Source organism: Fusarium coffeatum (genome assembly GCF_003316985.1).
Source record: "Fusarium coffeatum strain FIESC_28 chromosome Unknown BRIP53273_contig_116, whole genome shotgun sequence".
In the NCBI taxonomy this organism is placed as follows: Eukaryota; Fungi; Ascomycota; class Sordariomycetes; order Hypocreales; family Nectriaceae; genus Fusarium; species Fusarium coffeatum.
In genome coordinates, this window is record NW_022157909.1 from 36297 (window position 1) to 53083 (window position 16787).

The 16787-nt window shown below is 48.9% G+C and overlaps 6 protein-coding genes across 6 annotated transcripts; 2 read left to right on the forward strand and 4 right to left on the reverse strand.

Annotated features, from left to right (window-relative positions):
• Positions 1–326: 326 nt before the first annotated feature.
• FIESC28_05450 (uncharacterized protein) lies at positions 327–1822 on the reverse strand (the record flags this gene model as incomplete). The annotated part of the gene is made up of 5 exons (XM_031159596.1): positions 327–472; positions 527–611; positions 666–1098; positions 1463–1524; positions 1631–1822. 5 exons carry the CDS (start codon positions 1820–1822, stop codon positions 327–329), a joined length of 918 nt encoding a protein of 305 aa, XP_031016336.1.
• A 1066-nt stretch (positions 1823–2888) lies between these two features.
• Positions 2889–3720, reverse strand: FIESC28_05451 (uncharacterized protein; the record flags this gene model as incomplete). The annotated part of the gene is made up of 2 exons (XM_031159597.1): positions 2889–3535; positions 3648–3720. The coding sequence occupies 2 exons, from the start codon at positions 3718–3720 to the stop codon at positions 2889–2891; spliced, it is 720 nt and encodes a 239-aa protein (XP_031016337.1).
• A 178-nt stretch (positions 3721–3898) lies between these two features.
• On the reverse strand, positions 3899–4417 carry FIESC28_05452 (uncharacterized protein; the record flags this gene model as incomplete). Its single annotated transcript, XM_031159598.1, has 1 exon — positions 3899–4417. One exon carries the CDS (start codon positions 4415–4417, stop codon positions 3899–3901), a length of 519 nt encoding a protein of 172 aa, XP_031016338.1.
• A 2227-nt stretch (positions 4418–6644) lies between these two features.
• Positions 6645–7772, forward strand: FIESC28_05453 (uncharacterized protein; the record flags this gene model as incomplete). The annotated part of the gene is made up of 1 exon (XM_031159599.1): positions 6645–7772. The coding sequence occupies one exon, from the start codon at positions 6645–6647 to the stop codon at positions 7770–7772; it is 1128 nt and encodes a 375-aa protein (XP_031016339.1).
• A 692-nt stretch (positions 7773–8464) lies between these two features.
• Positions 8465–11950, reverse strand: FIESC28_05454 (uncharacterized protein; the record flags this gene model as incomplete). The annotated part of the gene is made up of 3 exons (XM_031159600.1): positions 8465–8893; positions 8943–11698; positions 11755–11950. 3 exons carry the CDS (start codon positions 11948–11950, stop codon positions 8465–8467), a joined length of 3381 nt encoding a protein of 1126 aa, XP_031016340.1.
• Positions 11951–13558: 1608 nt separating this feature from the next.
• On the forward strand, positions 13559–14783 carry FIESC28_05455 (uncharacterized protein; the record flags this gene model as incomplete). Its single annotated transcript, XM_031159601.1, has 2 exons — positions 13559–13793; positions 13849–14783. The coding sequence occupies 2 exons, from the start codon at positions 13559–13561 to the stop codon at positions 14781–14783; spliced, it is 1170 nt and encodes a 389-aa protein (XP_031016341.1).
• Between the last annotated feature and the right edge of the window lie 2004 nt (positions 14784–16787).

Below are 16787 nucleotides of genomic sequence, written 5' to 3' on the forward strand. Positions count from 1 at the left end.
CCTGGCTGTGAGGAAGAAGTTCTCTCGTGACATATGCTGCAGTTGCCATGGCGACAGACGCGTCGTGCTGTGTACTAAGTAATGTTCCTGCGGTGTGCGGAATGATGTACGGTCAGCCATCACGATTCGTATACGCCTAACCTTGTGGTTGATATCTATTACGAGTACGGAGTATTTACCATCCGATATATTGCCATGCCAAGATCTATCCAAAGTGCGCCTTCCCAGGTCCCACGCCTCGTCGACTTTCCGCGATTATTTTCTCCGAACCCGCACCCAAACATTTATTCATTACTCGTATCCTCTGGCGCTGCCGACATTCTTCGCTATGGTTTCCGCCCGTATACGTACCGCACCATCATATAACCATGCACTCGGCGGTTGAACAGCGCCTTGCGCATCGAAACAAGGAACTGCGCGTACTCTTCTCGGGGCCAGTTGAGCACATGATGCCAAAGATAAAACGTGTATCCTACCGGCGCTCATTAGAACACACGAACAAGAAACGCAAGCGCTGAAAGCATACCTTCAAGATCGTTCTCCAAAGTCAGTCTGACATACTCGCCTGTCTCAGCGAGCCTGCGATTGTTTGGCCATCCGCCTACAGGTACCTGTCGTCAGATGTTAACACTGCGAGCCCTCGAGCGATGCGACGCTGCACGTACTTTATAGTCAAATGTTCTGATGTCGGTGAAGCCGGCCTCCGCGATACTGCGCTCCTGTATCGTCTCTCTTTGCAGAAAGAACGGCCTTCCTGTCTCGATGCCACTCTGCTCAAAGAGGTCTCCCCACGTTTTGAGAGCAGGCTCACTGTCGGTAGTCCCGTCGTCGCAGTGGAAACGAACGTCGGCTTCGCATGATTGGACCCAGCCGCCTGGAGCACAGCAGCGATACGCTTCACAGAAGAGCGCCGGCCAGTCGTGGATGGCGCCGAACAGATAGCGTACATGAACGAAATCGAAGTAGTCATCCTTCCACGGCCATTGGAGAGTAGCATCTGCGACCTCGAAGTGCACGTTTGGAGGGACCCATTCTGGCTGGCAGGGTGAGAGGTCTGAGCCGATAACCTGGGCGCTGGGATAAGCGTCTGCAAAGTCTCTGCGACACTTGGTTAGCAGCAGGAAGTGGGCGGAGGGGATGGGAGACCTGCATTGCCCATATGCCAGATCCTGTACCGACATCCAGGACGGTCTGAACGTAGGGTGATATTGGAGCTAGGAATAGTTTACTGTCGAGGAGGACGGTAAGGTAGTGATGGCTGATATCAACCGATTGGAGCTGCTGCTCATCATTGGGAGTGAAATAGTCGGTGGCATGTCGGTCACTGTGATATGTGCGGCCTTGTATGGTTCTATATTCGAGTATGCTTGCTGTTATTGATTCTGGGTATAGGAAGCTGGCACTGAAGATAGACATGTGAGTGAGATATGTACGTGGTAATATGATATAGCAAGGAACTCACGCATCTGACCCGAGAGCTGAATCGACGTCGAAATTATCATCTTCATCTTGATCGAGGTCATCCTACAAAATACGAAAAGGGACCAGACGTTAACAGACAAACACTCAATGGCAATTAAACTGGGATTTACAAATAAGGTACGGGTAATTTGGTGTAGGTATGACATACTCCAGGGTCCTCTGCGGGGATGAGTTCAGCCTGCGGCGCGGGGGAAGATGGAGCTCCAGCGGATGCCGAATCAGCTCGAGCGGGGGCTGCAGAAGGAGAAACAGAAGCAGCAGCGAGAGAAGTGGTAGTGGCAGTGGGCGTAAGAGCAATAGGAGTGAGGGCTGTGGGGGTGTCTTGTTGTTGGTCCGTCATGATATCCATTCGTAACCGCAAGTACTGTTCCGTACAGGTTGTAGGCAGTCAGTGCCCGCTGTCTGTAGCTGCCCGGAAGGAGGTATGGATGCTGTCTGTGTCCGTGCCCGCGGAAGGTGTTGGGTCGTGTTGGTTGATGGGGATGTTGAAAGAGTGGAGTAGCTCCTTCCCTCCCCTCTTTACATTCAATGATTCAAAAAGAATAAATAAAGGGAAGGAAAGATAGATGGTTGTTCTAAAGTAGAGTATGGAAGGTCAAGCTAGACTAGAGCAAGTAGTAATAAAACCTTGATTATCAAGTGCAGCAAGGAAGAAGGAGCAAACAAAAAAACAAAACCCAACCCAACCCCTCATTCTCTTCCCTCTCCCGTTGTCTCGTCCTTTCTCGACGCCTTTTCATTAGACCTTTTAGTTCCCGTCCCTCCCGTAAGCGGGCAGTTACAGACCGCTAATCATGGGGGAATTTAAGTTAACTAGCCCAGGGCCCCAGAGCAGAGTGTTGAAAATGATAAGCAGATATCGCCTATACAGCAAGCAAGACAATTGTCTTCTAAGACTTAGGGCGCTAAAACAAGGCCTAAATGTATGTCTAAATTGCCATAATAAAGTGACGAAATTGTTTCGTCTCTTAGGCCTAAGACTAACATCAAGTATCTATATGCTTGATTTATTTCGTCTCTCTTTATTAGTGGCAGGTGCTACCCAGTCAACTTGGATGGTCTCGGATGTTTATCGACACTGAAGGCACTGCTTTTAGTTAGTGCAAACCTTGATCTGCATCATGCAACTCAACTCCAAACATCAACATCGACATCGACATCGACATCACGTCAACCGTATCACGTGGATTTCAACAAATTATTTGATCAAAACAACATCAAATTTCTATACATTGAGAACTATCCAAACTTCTATGCTTGAGTGCTGGCTGCATAAGTGAATGTAATAACATGTTTATAGAAAACTTGGCCAACAAAATTACCATTCTTAGATCCCACCAATAATGACACTCTGATATCGCCTGTCAAGTTGACGTTTCGGTTTACATCGCATTTAATAGCAACGGTCAGTCATGTAGTACTCGGTGTCTCATGATATTCGTCTCTACTTCAAACCGCGCAATATGGCACCAGTCATCCAGACTCATGGTATGCCAATCTGGAAGCTTATGCAGGAGGTGAGCGATGATGTGGTTCTGATATCGGTCAGCGCTGCGCCAAGTTCCGGGATCAATACTGCTTGTGTCATCCGGATTATAGCACTCAGTTGCATACTCTCGAAGGAACCAATCCTTCCAAGGGTTCCATTGACTGCTAATGGCGTACCTGTGGATGCGCCCTGGGCCATCGAAGTCTGTCTCGGCATCAGAATCTAGTACCGGGAAGGCATCTGTAGCGAAGGGCAACACTGCTTCACCAAGCATTTCCCACGACCTCTTGAAAAGCTCTCTGTCGTATCGGCCTGCCAGCATGCCTTCTTGAGCGATGTCGTAGAGTGCGTGTTCGATGTTTTTGAGGAGCGCCTCCTCTGAGTAGTCGATCATCTCATACTTGATCATCAGCTTGAGCTTTTCCTGGAAGATGTCAGCAATTTCACCGAAATAAGATTCTTCCCAGTTGGTCCATTTGCTGTGCAGATCGGCATGGAGCTTTCCCAAGAGCTCGCCCATGTAGGTAACCTCAAACCAGATTTTAAAATCATCACGGCAGTTGTCTGTTCTCGCAAGCTTAGCAAGACTGGGTGGGCATACCTTGTGCCACTCCCTCAATTTAAGGCCTCGGTTGGCGTGCTCGTTCAGTATTAGGGCCAGTACTGATGGACTCACGTGTGAGTTCATTGCAACCCCCAGCGGCGACGATGATCTGTACTTTGGCTTGCATATCATTTGGTTGAACCATGGGTTCTTTTCGTCGATACTCCGAGTGAATGATCCTTGAGCCAAGCTATCGAAGCGAGTTGGGGTAGGGAAGCCATGACTACTCAACATCTGAATCATGTTAAAAATGAGATCCATTCCGCGCTTGCTGGTACCTATCTTCAGCTGCTTCAGCAGAATCGGATGCATGTGGCCCGGCTTTACAATGTTGGGGCATCCGCTCTTGCACTCATCTCCCATTGAGCCTCTGCAATTCCATGTTGCGCATCAGCGCCTCTCTCAAGAAGCCACTTCAAGCCGTCGAGTACCCTTTCGCGAATCCTGTCGGTGATGGCAATCTGACTGTCCGTTGAGTTTGTACGGGAACAATCCTCGTACACATTGGATAGTAGAACGTCTATCGAGGTACGGTACTGAAAAGAAGGAAACAACCGCCGCGACCATAACTTGTCAATGGGCGCTGCGTTATAGTATTCGCAGCGGTTCATCATGGTAACGTTAGCTGTACGCAAGGCGCTGTAGAACATGTCATGGTCAATAGAGCGGAAGTAGTAAGGACAGGCGAGCTTGTTAAGCCGAGAACAGGTCTGGCTCAGATTATTGAGCCACTCTGATGCTGATTTTGCGTGGGACGAACCAATGATGGCGAGTTCGATGGTGTGTATCAAAGTCTCATTGGGTAGGTGGAGAAGCCCGGTGGTTTGCTGAAGTTGAGCCATGGTGATAGATGACTGAAGGATAGTCGAAGATATACGTTGTGATTTGTTTGTGGTGTTTATGGTGCTTGTGACCGATTTGTGTTCGTCTCTCGAATTTGCCTGAAAGATCGTTTATGTTGAGCTTCCAAAAGGTTTGTGATGGGGTCTATTTATGCCAGCAGAAACCCATGGGATTGAGGTGCGGTGACCGAACAGTAAGTATTGTTCGTGAAGAACCTGATAGTAGGCAATCGGCTAACAGGATTGTTCATGTAACCAGTTTGTGCTACTTTGAACAGGAAGAGGAATACCAAAGAACTTTCCGACGCTCACATTTGTTCTATAACATCACATTAGACTCTGGTTCTGTTCTTTCTCTATGACCACCATCATCACTTCGGGGCTCAGCTCAAGCTACCTACCTACCTAGGTAGATGTTCTTTGAAGTTTAGGGCGCCAAAACGTTCTAGACTAGATTCAAGTCTGAACTGACCTAAACCATCTACCTAAGCTATCCTATTTCTTAGGCTTTCTCTATCTGGCTTTATGATACCCTGACGATCCTTAGAAGGGTGAAACATGTGGAATCCTAGAAGACGATCTTGCTGGTCCTGGATGATACACAGCAAGGGGCAATGATCTTCATAGTCCAGACGATAATCGTTGTCGATCTTTTGATAAACTTCTTGGTGGAGAAAGGAAACAAATCACTTCTGAGATCTCTTGGTCTTTAATCATAGTGCCCTTTGTGTATTTCTGCCTTTCATGGTCTTTTTCTGAACAGGGTCTTGTGGTCAGGCTTGCTGACCCCTTTTGCCTGAGCCCTTGTCACTGCTATGTTGTATTTGCGAATGCAAGTCTCAAGACGGTAGCATTGGCTCTTTATCCGGGCTTTCTGCACATGTACCTTACATTATCACTGAAGGTCCTGGAGCCATTCTAATTCCATGGAGATAAAGGTAACTCTTGAGAGCCCAATACGCTTGCCTTTGCTACTAGTCTTTCGTGCTCTAAAGACGTTCAATGAGGGTGTTGCACAACAAAGAATACTTGCCGCTTCTCTGCCCTGGGCAATCCTTTGTTGGCGGTAGACGAAGATCAATCCGCCAAGACAACTTGTGCTCGAATATAGTAATTCATGCTTAGCCTAAACCAAAGGACCTGCAGCATTATCTGCATACTACCCCAAGATTTCGATGAACTGCCGGACTAGTCATGATCAGCAACGTTGTGAAAAATCCACGAGTCAAGAAGCATGAACCGCTTTGACATGCCAGGCCCCATCAGGTAGGTCATTGCTCTCGTATCGTGTCGTCGGATTTTACCATCTGGCCTTGTCTTCACCTGACTTTCTAACCAAACCTCACCATAGCATAAGCGTTGCATCTAGTCAAACTGTAAATAAAGAGCCAAGGACATTTCATTTTACTATCCCGGTTTTCAAAGACGTTATATCCGCTATATGGATACTTGGTGACATTTGACAGCTTGAATCTCCACACAAATTCTTGATAATGGTTGCTACTGTAGCAATCTCAAGGGGGGAACATCCATGTTTAAAACAGTTGTTGTACGATCCTTGGCTGAGTGACCACCTCATTGGGTGCGGAGAGCATCTGCCGATAGGTGCGCATCGCATCCCTTTTTTCTCTTTACGCGGATACGTCGGGTTTAATAGAAATCATCCCATGTTGCTTCTAGAAGAGAGAGAGAGGAGTTACTGTTACTGTTATTTCCTTTTGATATGAGCAAGGGGACGTATCTCTACAGATTTACCCACTAAAGACGAAACATTAGGTCCGATAAAAGAATCCACGAATCAGGAGTCTCGGTGTTACCCGATTCGGAAAAGGCCTCCGTCAAGGGTCCGTGGCTGTTTTGAGTAGTTTTGACCGAGTGACACTCTTTTCATGTAGACTACAGTAAATAGGGCTGCGATAGTACATGGCCAATGATCAAATCTTGTCTCCAACGCCGAGATGCCGTACGCCAAGGGGGGAGCTAAGCTATCCATGCCATGATAGTACCATAGCTTCCTCGTTTGGCATGGAGACCCCCCGATCTAATGAGGGACAGCTCGGTCTAGCTTGCGAGCTACCTATGCTTATATGAGCTTCGCGATATCCTCTCTGTTTCTAGTTCTTCTCTCATCTCTATCCACTCCTTCTTTTATATACAACCAGTAGCTGGGCCTCTGGTTCTCTTGTACATACATCCAAACTTCTGCTAGAGTCAGATATCCTTCAATATGCCTTCTCTCTTCAAGACCCTCTTCGCGGTCGCCGCTCTCCTTCCTTCAGCCCTCGGTGCTCTCCCTACCAAGGCTGAGGGTTTCGCCTCTAGCACCACCGGTGGTGGCAACGCTGGCGCCGTCTACCCCAAGAACGCCCAGGAGCTTGTCAGCTACCTCGGCGACTCCCAGCCTCGCAAGATCATGCTCGACCGCACCATCAGCTTCATCGGCACTGAGGGTTCAGCTTCCGAGACTGGTTGTGCTCCCTGGGGAACCGGCTCCAAGTGCCAGCTCGCCATCAACCAGAACGGCTGGTGCAACAACTACCAGCCCAACGCCCCTAAGGTCAACGTCAAGTACGACAAGGCCGGTGTTCTGGGTATCAAGGTCGGCTCCAACAAGTCTCTGATCGGTGTTGGTAGCAAGGGTGTTATCCGTGGAAAGGGTCTCCGCATCGTCGGAGCCAAGAACGTTATCATCCAGAACGTTCACATCACTGAGCTGAATCCTCAGCTCGTCTGGGGTGGTGATGCCATTACTCTTGACGATACCGACAACGTCTGGATCGACCATGTCACCACTTCTCTCATCGGCCGTCAGCACATTGTCCTCGGTAACAAGGCCTGCAACCGTGTTACCATCTCCAACAGCAAGATCGACGGTACCACCAACTGGTCCGCCAAGTGCAACAACTACCACTACTGGGGTCTCTACTTTGCTGGTTCCAACGACATGGTCACCCTCAAGAACAACTACATCTACCGTGTCTCTGGCCGTGGCCCCAAGGTCGCCGGCAACACTCTCCTCCACGCCGTCAACAACTTCTTCCACGACGTTCCCGAGCACTCCTTCGAGATCGACTCTGGCAGCGTTCTTGCCGAGGGTAACGTCTTCCAGAACGTCAAGAACCCCGTCAACTCCCAGGGTATCCAGGGCCAGCTCTTCGGTGTTCCCAACGGTGGTGGCGCTTGTGCTTCTGCTCTCGGCCGAAACTGCCAGATCAACGGCTTTGGCAGCTCTGGATCTCTCGGTGGTACCAGCACTGGCTTCCTTAACAACTTCAAGGGCAAGACCATTGCTTCTGCCTCTGACTACAACACCGCCAAGAGCGTCATGACCTCCGCTGGTTTCGGCATGGCTTAAATTAGACCTCCGTCTACTCAGCTTCGTTAGGGTTGACATCCTATCACTTCTTTGTACATAGTATACTTCAGCCTCTGGTTCTCTCCAGAGGCCTTTGTCCATAACAACTACATATTGCATGTTTTCACTCACATTGTTAATGTAAATGCAGATCCAAGTTGGTCTAACAATCATGTGGAATTGACCCATAGCCTTGGCCTTGTGACACCAGAAGAATTGGCCCCTGAAAGCATAAGGGACGAAATAATTTGGTCACTTATGTCCGCTTTACTTCTTTTATCATGGCAGCTTGAGCCTTAGAGGACATTTCTTCTATCACCGACCTGCCTTGGCTACTCAGATGACTTTCATGTATAATGAAGGGACCCAACACATGATTGTAATTTCCCAAACACCTGTCTTTTAAGTAACTCTAAGTAACGACTACAAGACAGCTGAGTAATGACCAACACCTTGGAATGATTGAACCCTTATCAAAATATCATTATAACCACGCCAATGCTGGTAGCTTATGAGCCCGTATAAAAGCAGTCATCCTTCTTAACGATGCAAACCCAAAATTGCGACTTCTCTTGTAATAGGCACCTTCAATGTTGTATGTATGATGTAGTGTATGTCCGATATTAACAACCCACGTAAATGCATTACTCCAGACAATCTTCAACTCGACCCCCTGCTCACTGATCAACATCTCAGGCCGGGAAGGCCATTCCCCTTGTCGATCTACCGATCGTCTTGTAGCTCTGGTATTTACCATCGGATCCCATGACATCAAATCTCTGCATGCCCATAGCATCAGATGTGTAGCCACTGAAGTAGTATCCGATAATAACAACCAAGTAGGTCAGCATAAGAATGCTGCCCTTGAAGTAGTTACTCTTTCCTTCACCATACATGTAGCTCAGCAAGAACACACACAGAATGACGGTGACAAGGTCCCACTGAGGGAACAGAAGCGAGAAAGTGTACAACGCCGGATCAGCACCTTCAGGCACTCCGGGCCAGAAGGCCGAGTAGAAAACGAGCGCAGGAATCTGAAGCAGGCACACTTGTAGGGCATAAGCTGAACCAATCTCCATGGACAGCGCAATATTTCCGTTCATAGCAAAGGAGATGGCGTTCTATCGGCGGTTAGTATATTGTTGTCACATAATGAACAGAGCAACTTACCAGAAATTCAGTTGTGTTGGGCACAAGAGCGAACAAGGTGATACCAAGGAACTTTTGATCAATCGCGAAGCTTTCCAAAACAACATCCACAGTGTCAACCAGGATTTCGGCAATGATGGCGTACAGGACTGTTGCTCCAAGAAGGATAATGGCACTCTTGGCGCGACTCCAGTTGGGGGCATCATGGCCACCGTGTGCTTGGTGAGCCTCGGTGGCAGGACCCTCCGTCTCGGCAGCTTCAACGTGGGTGTGTTGACGGCTTGGTGTAGGACGAGGGCCAGCTCCGTGATTAGCAGGAAGGGCGGATGGCTTTCTCGACATTCTTTCGCGCGAGGCAATGGTGGCAGCAGTGGCAGCAATCTCGGCAACCTCGCGCACAAGCATCTTGTTGTCGGCATCGCTGAGGCCTGGAACATGGAGAGTAGAGTGCGATGGTTCACCGCCGCTGGACTTGGGGGGTACGACATGAGGGGTTGATGCTGAGCCGTTGGTGGCAGCCGTCTGTCCAGCAGTGGAACTCTGGCGGGAAAGATCCTCTCCGAAACCAGATTGCTTCAGAGACTGGCCCAGAATTCGCTTGTAAAGCTGAGAATCACGAACGTCAGTACCGCTGGTCTCGGCAGTCGCTGGAGTGTGAGCATGAGGATGAACATGGCCATGGAGCTGAGAAGTGCGGAGACTTGATGAATGCATGTGCTCTTCGTGTCGCTTCTCCTCAACCTCGGCGTTCCAAATGACGGCAGCGTGAGTTCGGAGAGTAAACCATAGACCGATCAGATACGAGAAGAACAGCATAGTCGCTGCCATGTAACAGTAAGGACGCACAGCTTCAAGATAGAACCTGTCACTGAGTGATGGAGCCTGGCTGAAGTAACAGCGGCGGCAGTCTCTACCGTTTTCGCCAGTGTTGTAGTCCTCACAGTCCATGCAGTTAAGCTCGTGAGTTCCGTAGATCTGGTAAAACAGGGTTGGACCAAAAGCTCCTACAATAGCGAAGAGCAACATTGTCGATGTCACACCCGCGGATCGGGCATTGAAGCGCTGCGTCTTTCGTTTGATGGCACCAAAGCACATAGAAATTCCTGGCAAGAACAGAATACCAGCAAAAATACTACCCACGATACTGCCTTCAACAAGCTGGCCCTTGCCCTGTGTAAGAGCAACACAGTAAAGGAACACTTCAACAACAGTCGCAAAAAAAGCATTGATGGCAGCGCCCACGCCCATTGATGATTGTGCCGAAATAGAAGCAACAGCCTGTCCGATGAAGTAGGCCAGGGGGATGATAGAGAGGAGACCGGCACAGAAGAGGAAAGCGGGAGAGGTAATGAAGCCCTCGACATGGAAGACACCCTCAATCACGAGCCAGTCGAAAATGACGAAGAACACAACCACCATCAGGTTGATGAGGAAGATGTTGGTTCCGTCAACGGTATACTTCCAGTATCTTGACCCTACGGCACGGTAGGTGCAGAGGAGAACAGACGAGCTCGGACCGCCATCTTCACGAATGTATTTTATATCACTCTCGAATGACAAAGCCAGGGGGTGTCGTCGGAGGTGGTCGAACAGCAAAAATGTGGTCTTGCCCATGGGGATCCAGAAGACCAAGAACCAGCAGATGCCCGACACAAACAGAAGCGAGGGCGAGATGAGGCAGTAGAAAAAGACGAAAAAGATGACGCGGCCGATGTTCCATTCACCGCGACCGAACAGTCGTCTCTTGTACTGAGGAGACTCATCGGCCTCGATATGTTCACCACGTCGGCCTCGGCCAAGAAGACTTTCTGTCTCGCTAGGCTCCGAATCGATACTTCTTCTCGAACGTCCAACGATTGAACGGCTACGGTCAGCGGGTCCAAAGAAGAGTCGTCCGTACTCGAGGTCGCCGCTTTGCCATTGTTCATATTCCGAGATACTGCGCCCCTCGTCTTGGTCCTCGTGCATGTAGGTCTCGTCCTTTTCTAGGCGAACAAACTTGCCAAATGGGTAGAACAAATACCCGGCGAGGCCCCAAAGAACTCTACCATACTCTCTTCCACTGGGAGCAGCAGCAAAAAGCAGGCACACAATAGCGCCAGCGGCTGCTAAAGTGGCCATCCACCAGCCAAATAGGAGTGTCCAGAGCAGATTGAAGGTAAGAAGCCAGTTGTTAACACGACCTCCAGGAGCCGAGTGAATATCTGCTTGGGCGAACTTTTGAATCGAACGATCCTTTTTATACAATGCGGGCTTCCACACTCGAATACCGAAGGGGTGGGTTTGGTTGATCGCCTGTTGTCGATCTTTCAGGGTGAAACTCTCGGCCTCACTGACATCGCTATCTGAATCGTCCTGTTCTTCGATGGGAGTCTCCTCCTCGTCATCGTCGTTGTCATCGCGACCTTCGCCAGGGCTATCGGTGGACGGCTCGTTACTGTCATTGTTGTTGTCGTTGTCACCCTCATCGTTTGGATGCGATTGAACGCGGGAAAGCTGGGTCGGGAGCTGGGGTCTACGGCGGTAGGACTGTTGGCGCACAGCAGCGTCGGCTTCTACCTCGTGCACTTCATCTTCTGCTGAGAAGACGCCGCCACGATAGGGGGTGTTTGAAGATGGTCGTCGAGGCATTGGGGGTTTTCGCAATCGAGTAGCAGATCGCATTCTCTCGGGGCCGCGAGAAGGTCGTGAAGTTTGGGCAGGGCGAATCGAACTGCGCTCCTGGGACGTTTCTTTCGATTGTTGGGCAGAGCCTGAAGCTGGACCGCTTATCGCACCTAAAGAGAAATAAGATCAACCCTGGTCCATTCGCCAAAACAGGCATGAAACCTACCATAACCCTCTGGTCTAGGTCGCACTGTGTCTGAAGACTGGAAGCTTTCGGACATGTTATCACCGCGAAGAACAGGAGATGCGGCAGACTCGGGCTGGGCAGTCGGGCGACGCGTGTCGGCGGGAGATGCATTGCCGGACGATTCGTCGCCAAGATGGCGCCCAGGCGACGAGGTTTCTCGTCTCGAAGGATCCATAGTGGAGGGCAAAGAATACACAACTCTGTCACAAGAAATCTGGATTTGTTGTAAAAAGGCGAATAAACAAGAAGAGAAGCAGTACAGTAGACACAGCCGCAAGAATGCGATCAGACGCGAGGTGTCCCTGTTTCTGTTCTCGAAGTAGCTGGACAACCGCAGAAAGTGGGAATGCCGAGCATGCCAATGTCACGATGCAGTACCTAGAAAGTCATACAATCAATGCGATGCGATGATGGAGGCGGTCCAAGCGACTGGAAATCGAGATGAAACGAGATAGATTGGGCAGAGCGGGACTGTTGGGTTTTGAAGGTTGAATTAATCCCAGTCGACTCGAGTCGTCGTCTGTGTCTCTCTACCTTGGGCAGAAAGGCAAACGAAGATGATGGAAAGGAGACCGACGGCGTGTCCGAATGAGAACCAAGGAATTGGTGGTACTTGAGCCGCAGAGAGCTTTCCAAAAGTAAAATCCGCTAGAGAGACCTAGCAGAGAAGGAGGAAGTGCAATCAAGGCAAGGTGATTACCAAAACAACTCTCCAGTAAGAGAATAGACTTTTGAGGAGGCAGGTAGGGTAGGGACCTTTGTATGTAGGTAAGAAAAGAGGAACGAGATCAACAGACCAGGCCAGACCGTATTTCTTGGGGTTCCATTACAAAGAAACTTTCCGAGTACTATCTATATTACTCACATATCAACCCAATCTGTATACATTATGTACATACACGATATAAACAAGCGTGGTTTCAACTCATAGCGTAGGCAATCGACATCGCATCGACAATTCTCCATGAATTCTCTAGGCTATTTGATCCACAATAACCAAGCTCGCAGCTCGTGATCAGCCAACTTTCCCCATGACAGTTTAGTGTGTCTTGCCGCACCTCGCGCGTGTTCCCCCCTGTCCAATGAACCAACGTCATTCTGCATCCCCAGGGTCTTGAATAGTACCAATGGGCGGCTCTTTGCACGACTTTGATGCTTGATGAATAGAGGGGTACAAGGAAACTCGCTTCTGTAAGATAAGAAAAGATTCGTGAGAAGTGATAGAAAGCGGTGTTAGCGGCAAATAAATCTTCTATGGTTGTGATCTGAGTAATGCTCAGCGTGCCATTAACGACAATCCCCATGCACAGTAACAGTTGTGGTCAGCTTCATGAGTCTTCGATCAACAAGTCTTAGGCTCAAGCGGTCTAGCATGTCTCAGTGGGGGCAGCGCGGCAGAGAGCTCGCCGATAGTGGAGTATCCAAGACTTACGGTGCTGGGTCTTTAGTGCCTGGAGTGTTGAAGTCGATTAAACTTACCCTGTACGTCCATCGCCCGGACGACGGCGCAACATAACCCCGAGCTGGACACTGGGCAGCTCCAACCTTGGTTGGTCTGTGCACTCACTCGCCTTGGAGGATTACGAGACAAGCTGTAGCCTTGTCATCGAGCTTCAACCACATCGCATACCATCACCAACGGCGCTTTCAATTCACGACCCCATCACCACCCTCTACTACGCCTCGAACCGGTAATTTGAACAAATCGAGCAAATCTCTCGATCCTACTCTCCGAACCACATATCACAGCTCGTTTCCCTGACGTCAAGGGAGCTACGCCAAGATGGCGCTCGACGAGTACTACCACAACAAGATCGAGGGCATGAAGCTCGAGATTCTCAAGGGTCAAGCCGCGCTTCGTCGCCTTGAAGCTCAGAGAAACGACTACAACTCCCGAGTGCGATTGTTGAGAGAAGAACTTGGTCTGTTGCAGCAGCCCGGATCCTATGTCGGCGAGGTTGTCAAGGTCATGAGTACCAAGAAGATTCTCGTCAAGGTGCACCCAGAAGGCAAATATGGTATGACGACCTTGCTATAGTAATCCTTGACCAATGTATACTCACACTGAATTAGTCGTCGATGTATCCGATAGCGTCGACATTGGCAAGCTCACCCCAGGAAAGCGAGTCACTCTACTATCCGATAGTTACAAGTTAGAGAAGATGCTACCTTCCTCCGTCGATCCCCTCGTCTCTCTCATGATGGTTGAAAAGGTTCCCGACAGCACATACGACATGATTGGTGGTTTGGACCAGCAAATTAAGGAGATCAAAGAGGTTATCGAACTCGGTCTCAAGCACCCCGAACTCTTCGAGTCTCTGGGTATCGCACAGCCCAAGGGTGTTTTGCTATACGGTCCCCCCGGTACAGGAAAGACACTGTTGGCGCGAGCTGTCGCTCATCATACTGCCTGTAAATTTATTCGAGTGTCAGGTTCCGAGCTGGTGCAGAAGTATATCGGTGAGGGTAGTCGAATGGTTCGAGAGCTGTTCGTTATGGCTCGAGAACACGCCCCATCAATCATCTTCATGGATGAGATCGACAGCATTGGTTCATCGCGAGTGGAGGGCTCTTCGGGTGGTGACTCCGAAGTCCAGCGAACTATGCTGGAGTTGCTCAACCAGCTTGACGGTTTCGAGCCTACTAAGAACATCAAGGTTATCATGGCCACCAACCGTCTCGACATTCTCGATCCTGCTCTCTTGCGACCAGGACGTATCGACCGAAAGATCGAGTTCCCCCCACCCAGCGTTGAAGCTCGAGCAGATATTCTCCGTATTCACAGCCGCAAGATGAACCTGACCCGCGGTATCAACCTCACCAAGATTGCTGAGAAGATGAACGGATGCTCTGGAGCTGAGCTTAAGGGTGTGTGCACAGAAGCCGGTATGTACGCTCTGCGTGAACGAAGAGTGCATGTCACACAAGAAGACTTTGAGCTTGCCACGGCAAAGATTCTCAACAAGCACGACGACAAGGAAGTGTCTCTCGGCAAGCTCTGGAAGTGAGAAAATTACGACAAGGGGCGTTCTTTTATTCATCCATCTTCATTTCGTCTCTGCTGTTGGTACATCTCCTGGGTTCGAAACAGCGCCTGGTCATTCATAGATGGGTTGTGTTATAACAGCGGGAGTGGAGTTGTAAGGATAGCAAATTGTACCAATAGTGGACACAATCATATGAAGCTACACACGCAATTCTACTTGGGGTTTGTGATCTCGCCTTGTGATATCTGCGCTGTCAGTTCGAGTGCGTATGATGGCTTAACTTTGACCCCGTGACTAGAGACCAGACTCTTGAATGCGTATCTTTAAAAGTTACCCCTTGCATGCCCAGCAAACGGTGGCTTCAGGAGCCGGATACGGTATTCAAGGTAAACAGTAAACAAAAACATGGAAATTTGTCTTGAATTGCATCAGCTGGTTTATTGGAGATCCTTACACGTCTCAAGCCTCAAAGCCTCAGAGCCATATTGATGATGCCGGAGCGGCCGCTCCGCTGGCACATGAGACATATGTCCCGTGAATGTCAGACTGCTATGTATCCAAGTTACCACCTTAGGTCCTAAGGTAGCTACTGCTTTTGGTGGTCCAACAGTGAAGTGTCGGCTAAGACATCATTTTAGAACGAGGTTATTTCCATCACAGCTGGCTTAGTAGTTAGGCGTTGTGGCGTTAGAAGAATTAGCTGGCAAAAGCATAAGAGACGAAATGATTTGTTCACTCTATGTGAGCTTAGAGTTAGCTTTTAGGCTACTCTATTTTGGAACTCTAAGTCTAAGATGATTTCTCTTCTGTTATCTATATGTTTGGCCAATTTAGAAGACAAGGAAATAATGCTTCGGCGAACTGCAAAAACATAGAGTCACAGAGGAGGAAGGTAGCTGCCATGGCTCATGTTATTTGTTAATTATATGGTATATGCTAATTCCTAGCGTTTTCGACATATATGTCTTGACCAAAAGATCGGATGATCTGTAGGTGGCCTTGATGTTTGACAGTTATTGATAACCCCGACCATGGGAGAGTCAACTTGTCTTGTTACCAGGAAATCCAACATGACGCGGACACACCATTCATCTGAAATGAAGCTTATAACAAATTGTCATGTTTAGGTAGTCTAAAGAAGCCCAAGATATCTTCGACTTTATGATATCTTATTATCAATTATCATAATGTTTCACAAGTGAAGCTTTCATTATAGCCGTATCAGTCAACTATTACTAACCATGGTGTTTTCGACGCATCGACCAAGACCAGCTATCTTGAGTCTAGCCCATCTCTCGACCCGTTCCACAAGCTCAACTTGACGCCGTCCGGGCGCCCCGACTATCCGCACGAGTTTCAAGGCCTCGAGTCGTGTGTCACGCTAACAGATTCATGCTTCCCAGGTACGAACAACTTATCTTCCTAAAACCAAGATGTGTAAGAATTAGAAACAGGATATTTCTTGGTACTTTGGTCAACTGATTGCTCTACCGGTGAAGCCTGATCTTTTTTGAGAAAATTGAGTTTTTGTAAGATCAAGTTATATATTGGGCTAGTGGTGATAATGAGCTGATGTGCTGGGCGGTGTACAGGGACCAGGGACTCTCGGAAGATAGATCTGGAGAGCTGGTCGTGATGCTGGTATGCGAGGGTAGTTGTGATGTGCTCATGACGGACTTCGTTACTATAGCGAGTCAGTGAGGCTTTGGCGGTTTTGAGACTTGAGATGGACCCTGTGGTAAGAGATAGCCAGGTGGATAGCAGAAGAATTGTCTTCCGAGGCTTCAAGTCGCCAAAATAAAGTAGCCTAAGTGCTTCTCTAAGCTCGTATAAGGTGACTAAATTATTTCGTCTCTTATGCTCTTAGCGGCCAGTTCTTCTAATATCCTGACACGATCGAGATGTGTTGTAAGTGATTGGCTTCTAGAATATCGTAATACAGACGTAGTTTTCGCGCAACGCAGTAATATTTAGACGAGCATTGGATGGAACTAGCTTGAGGACAGGCCATGTTTAGCAGTTGGA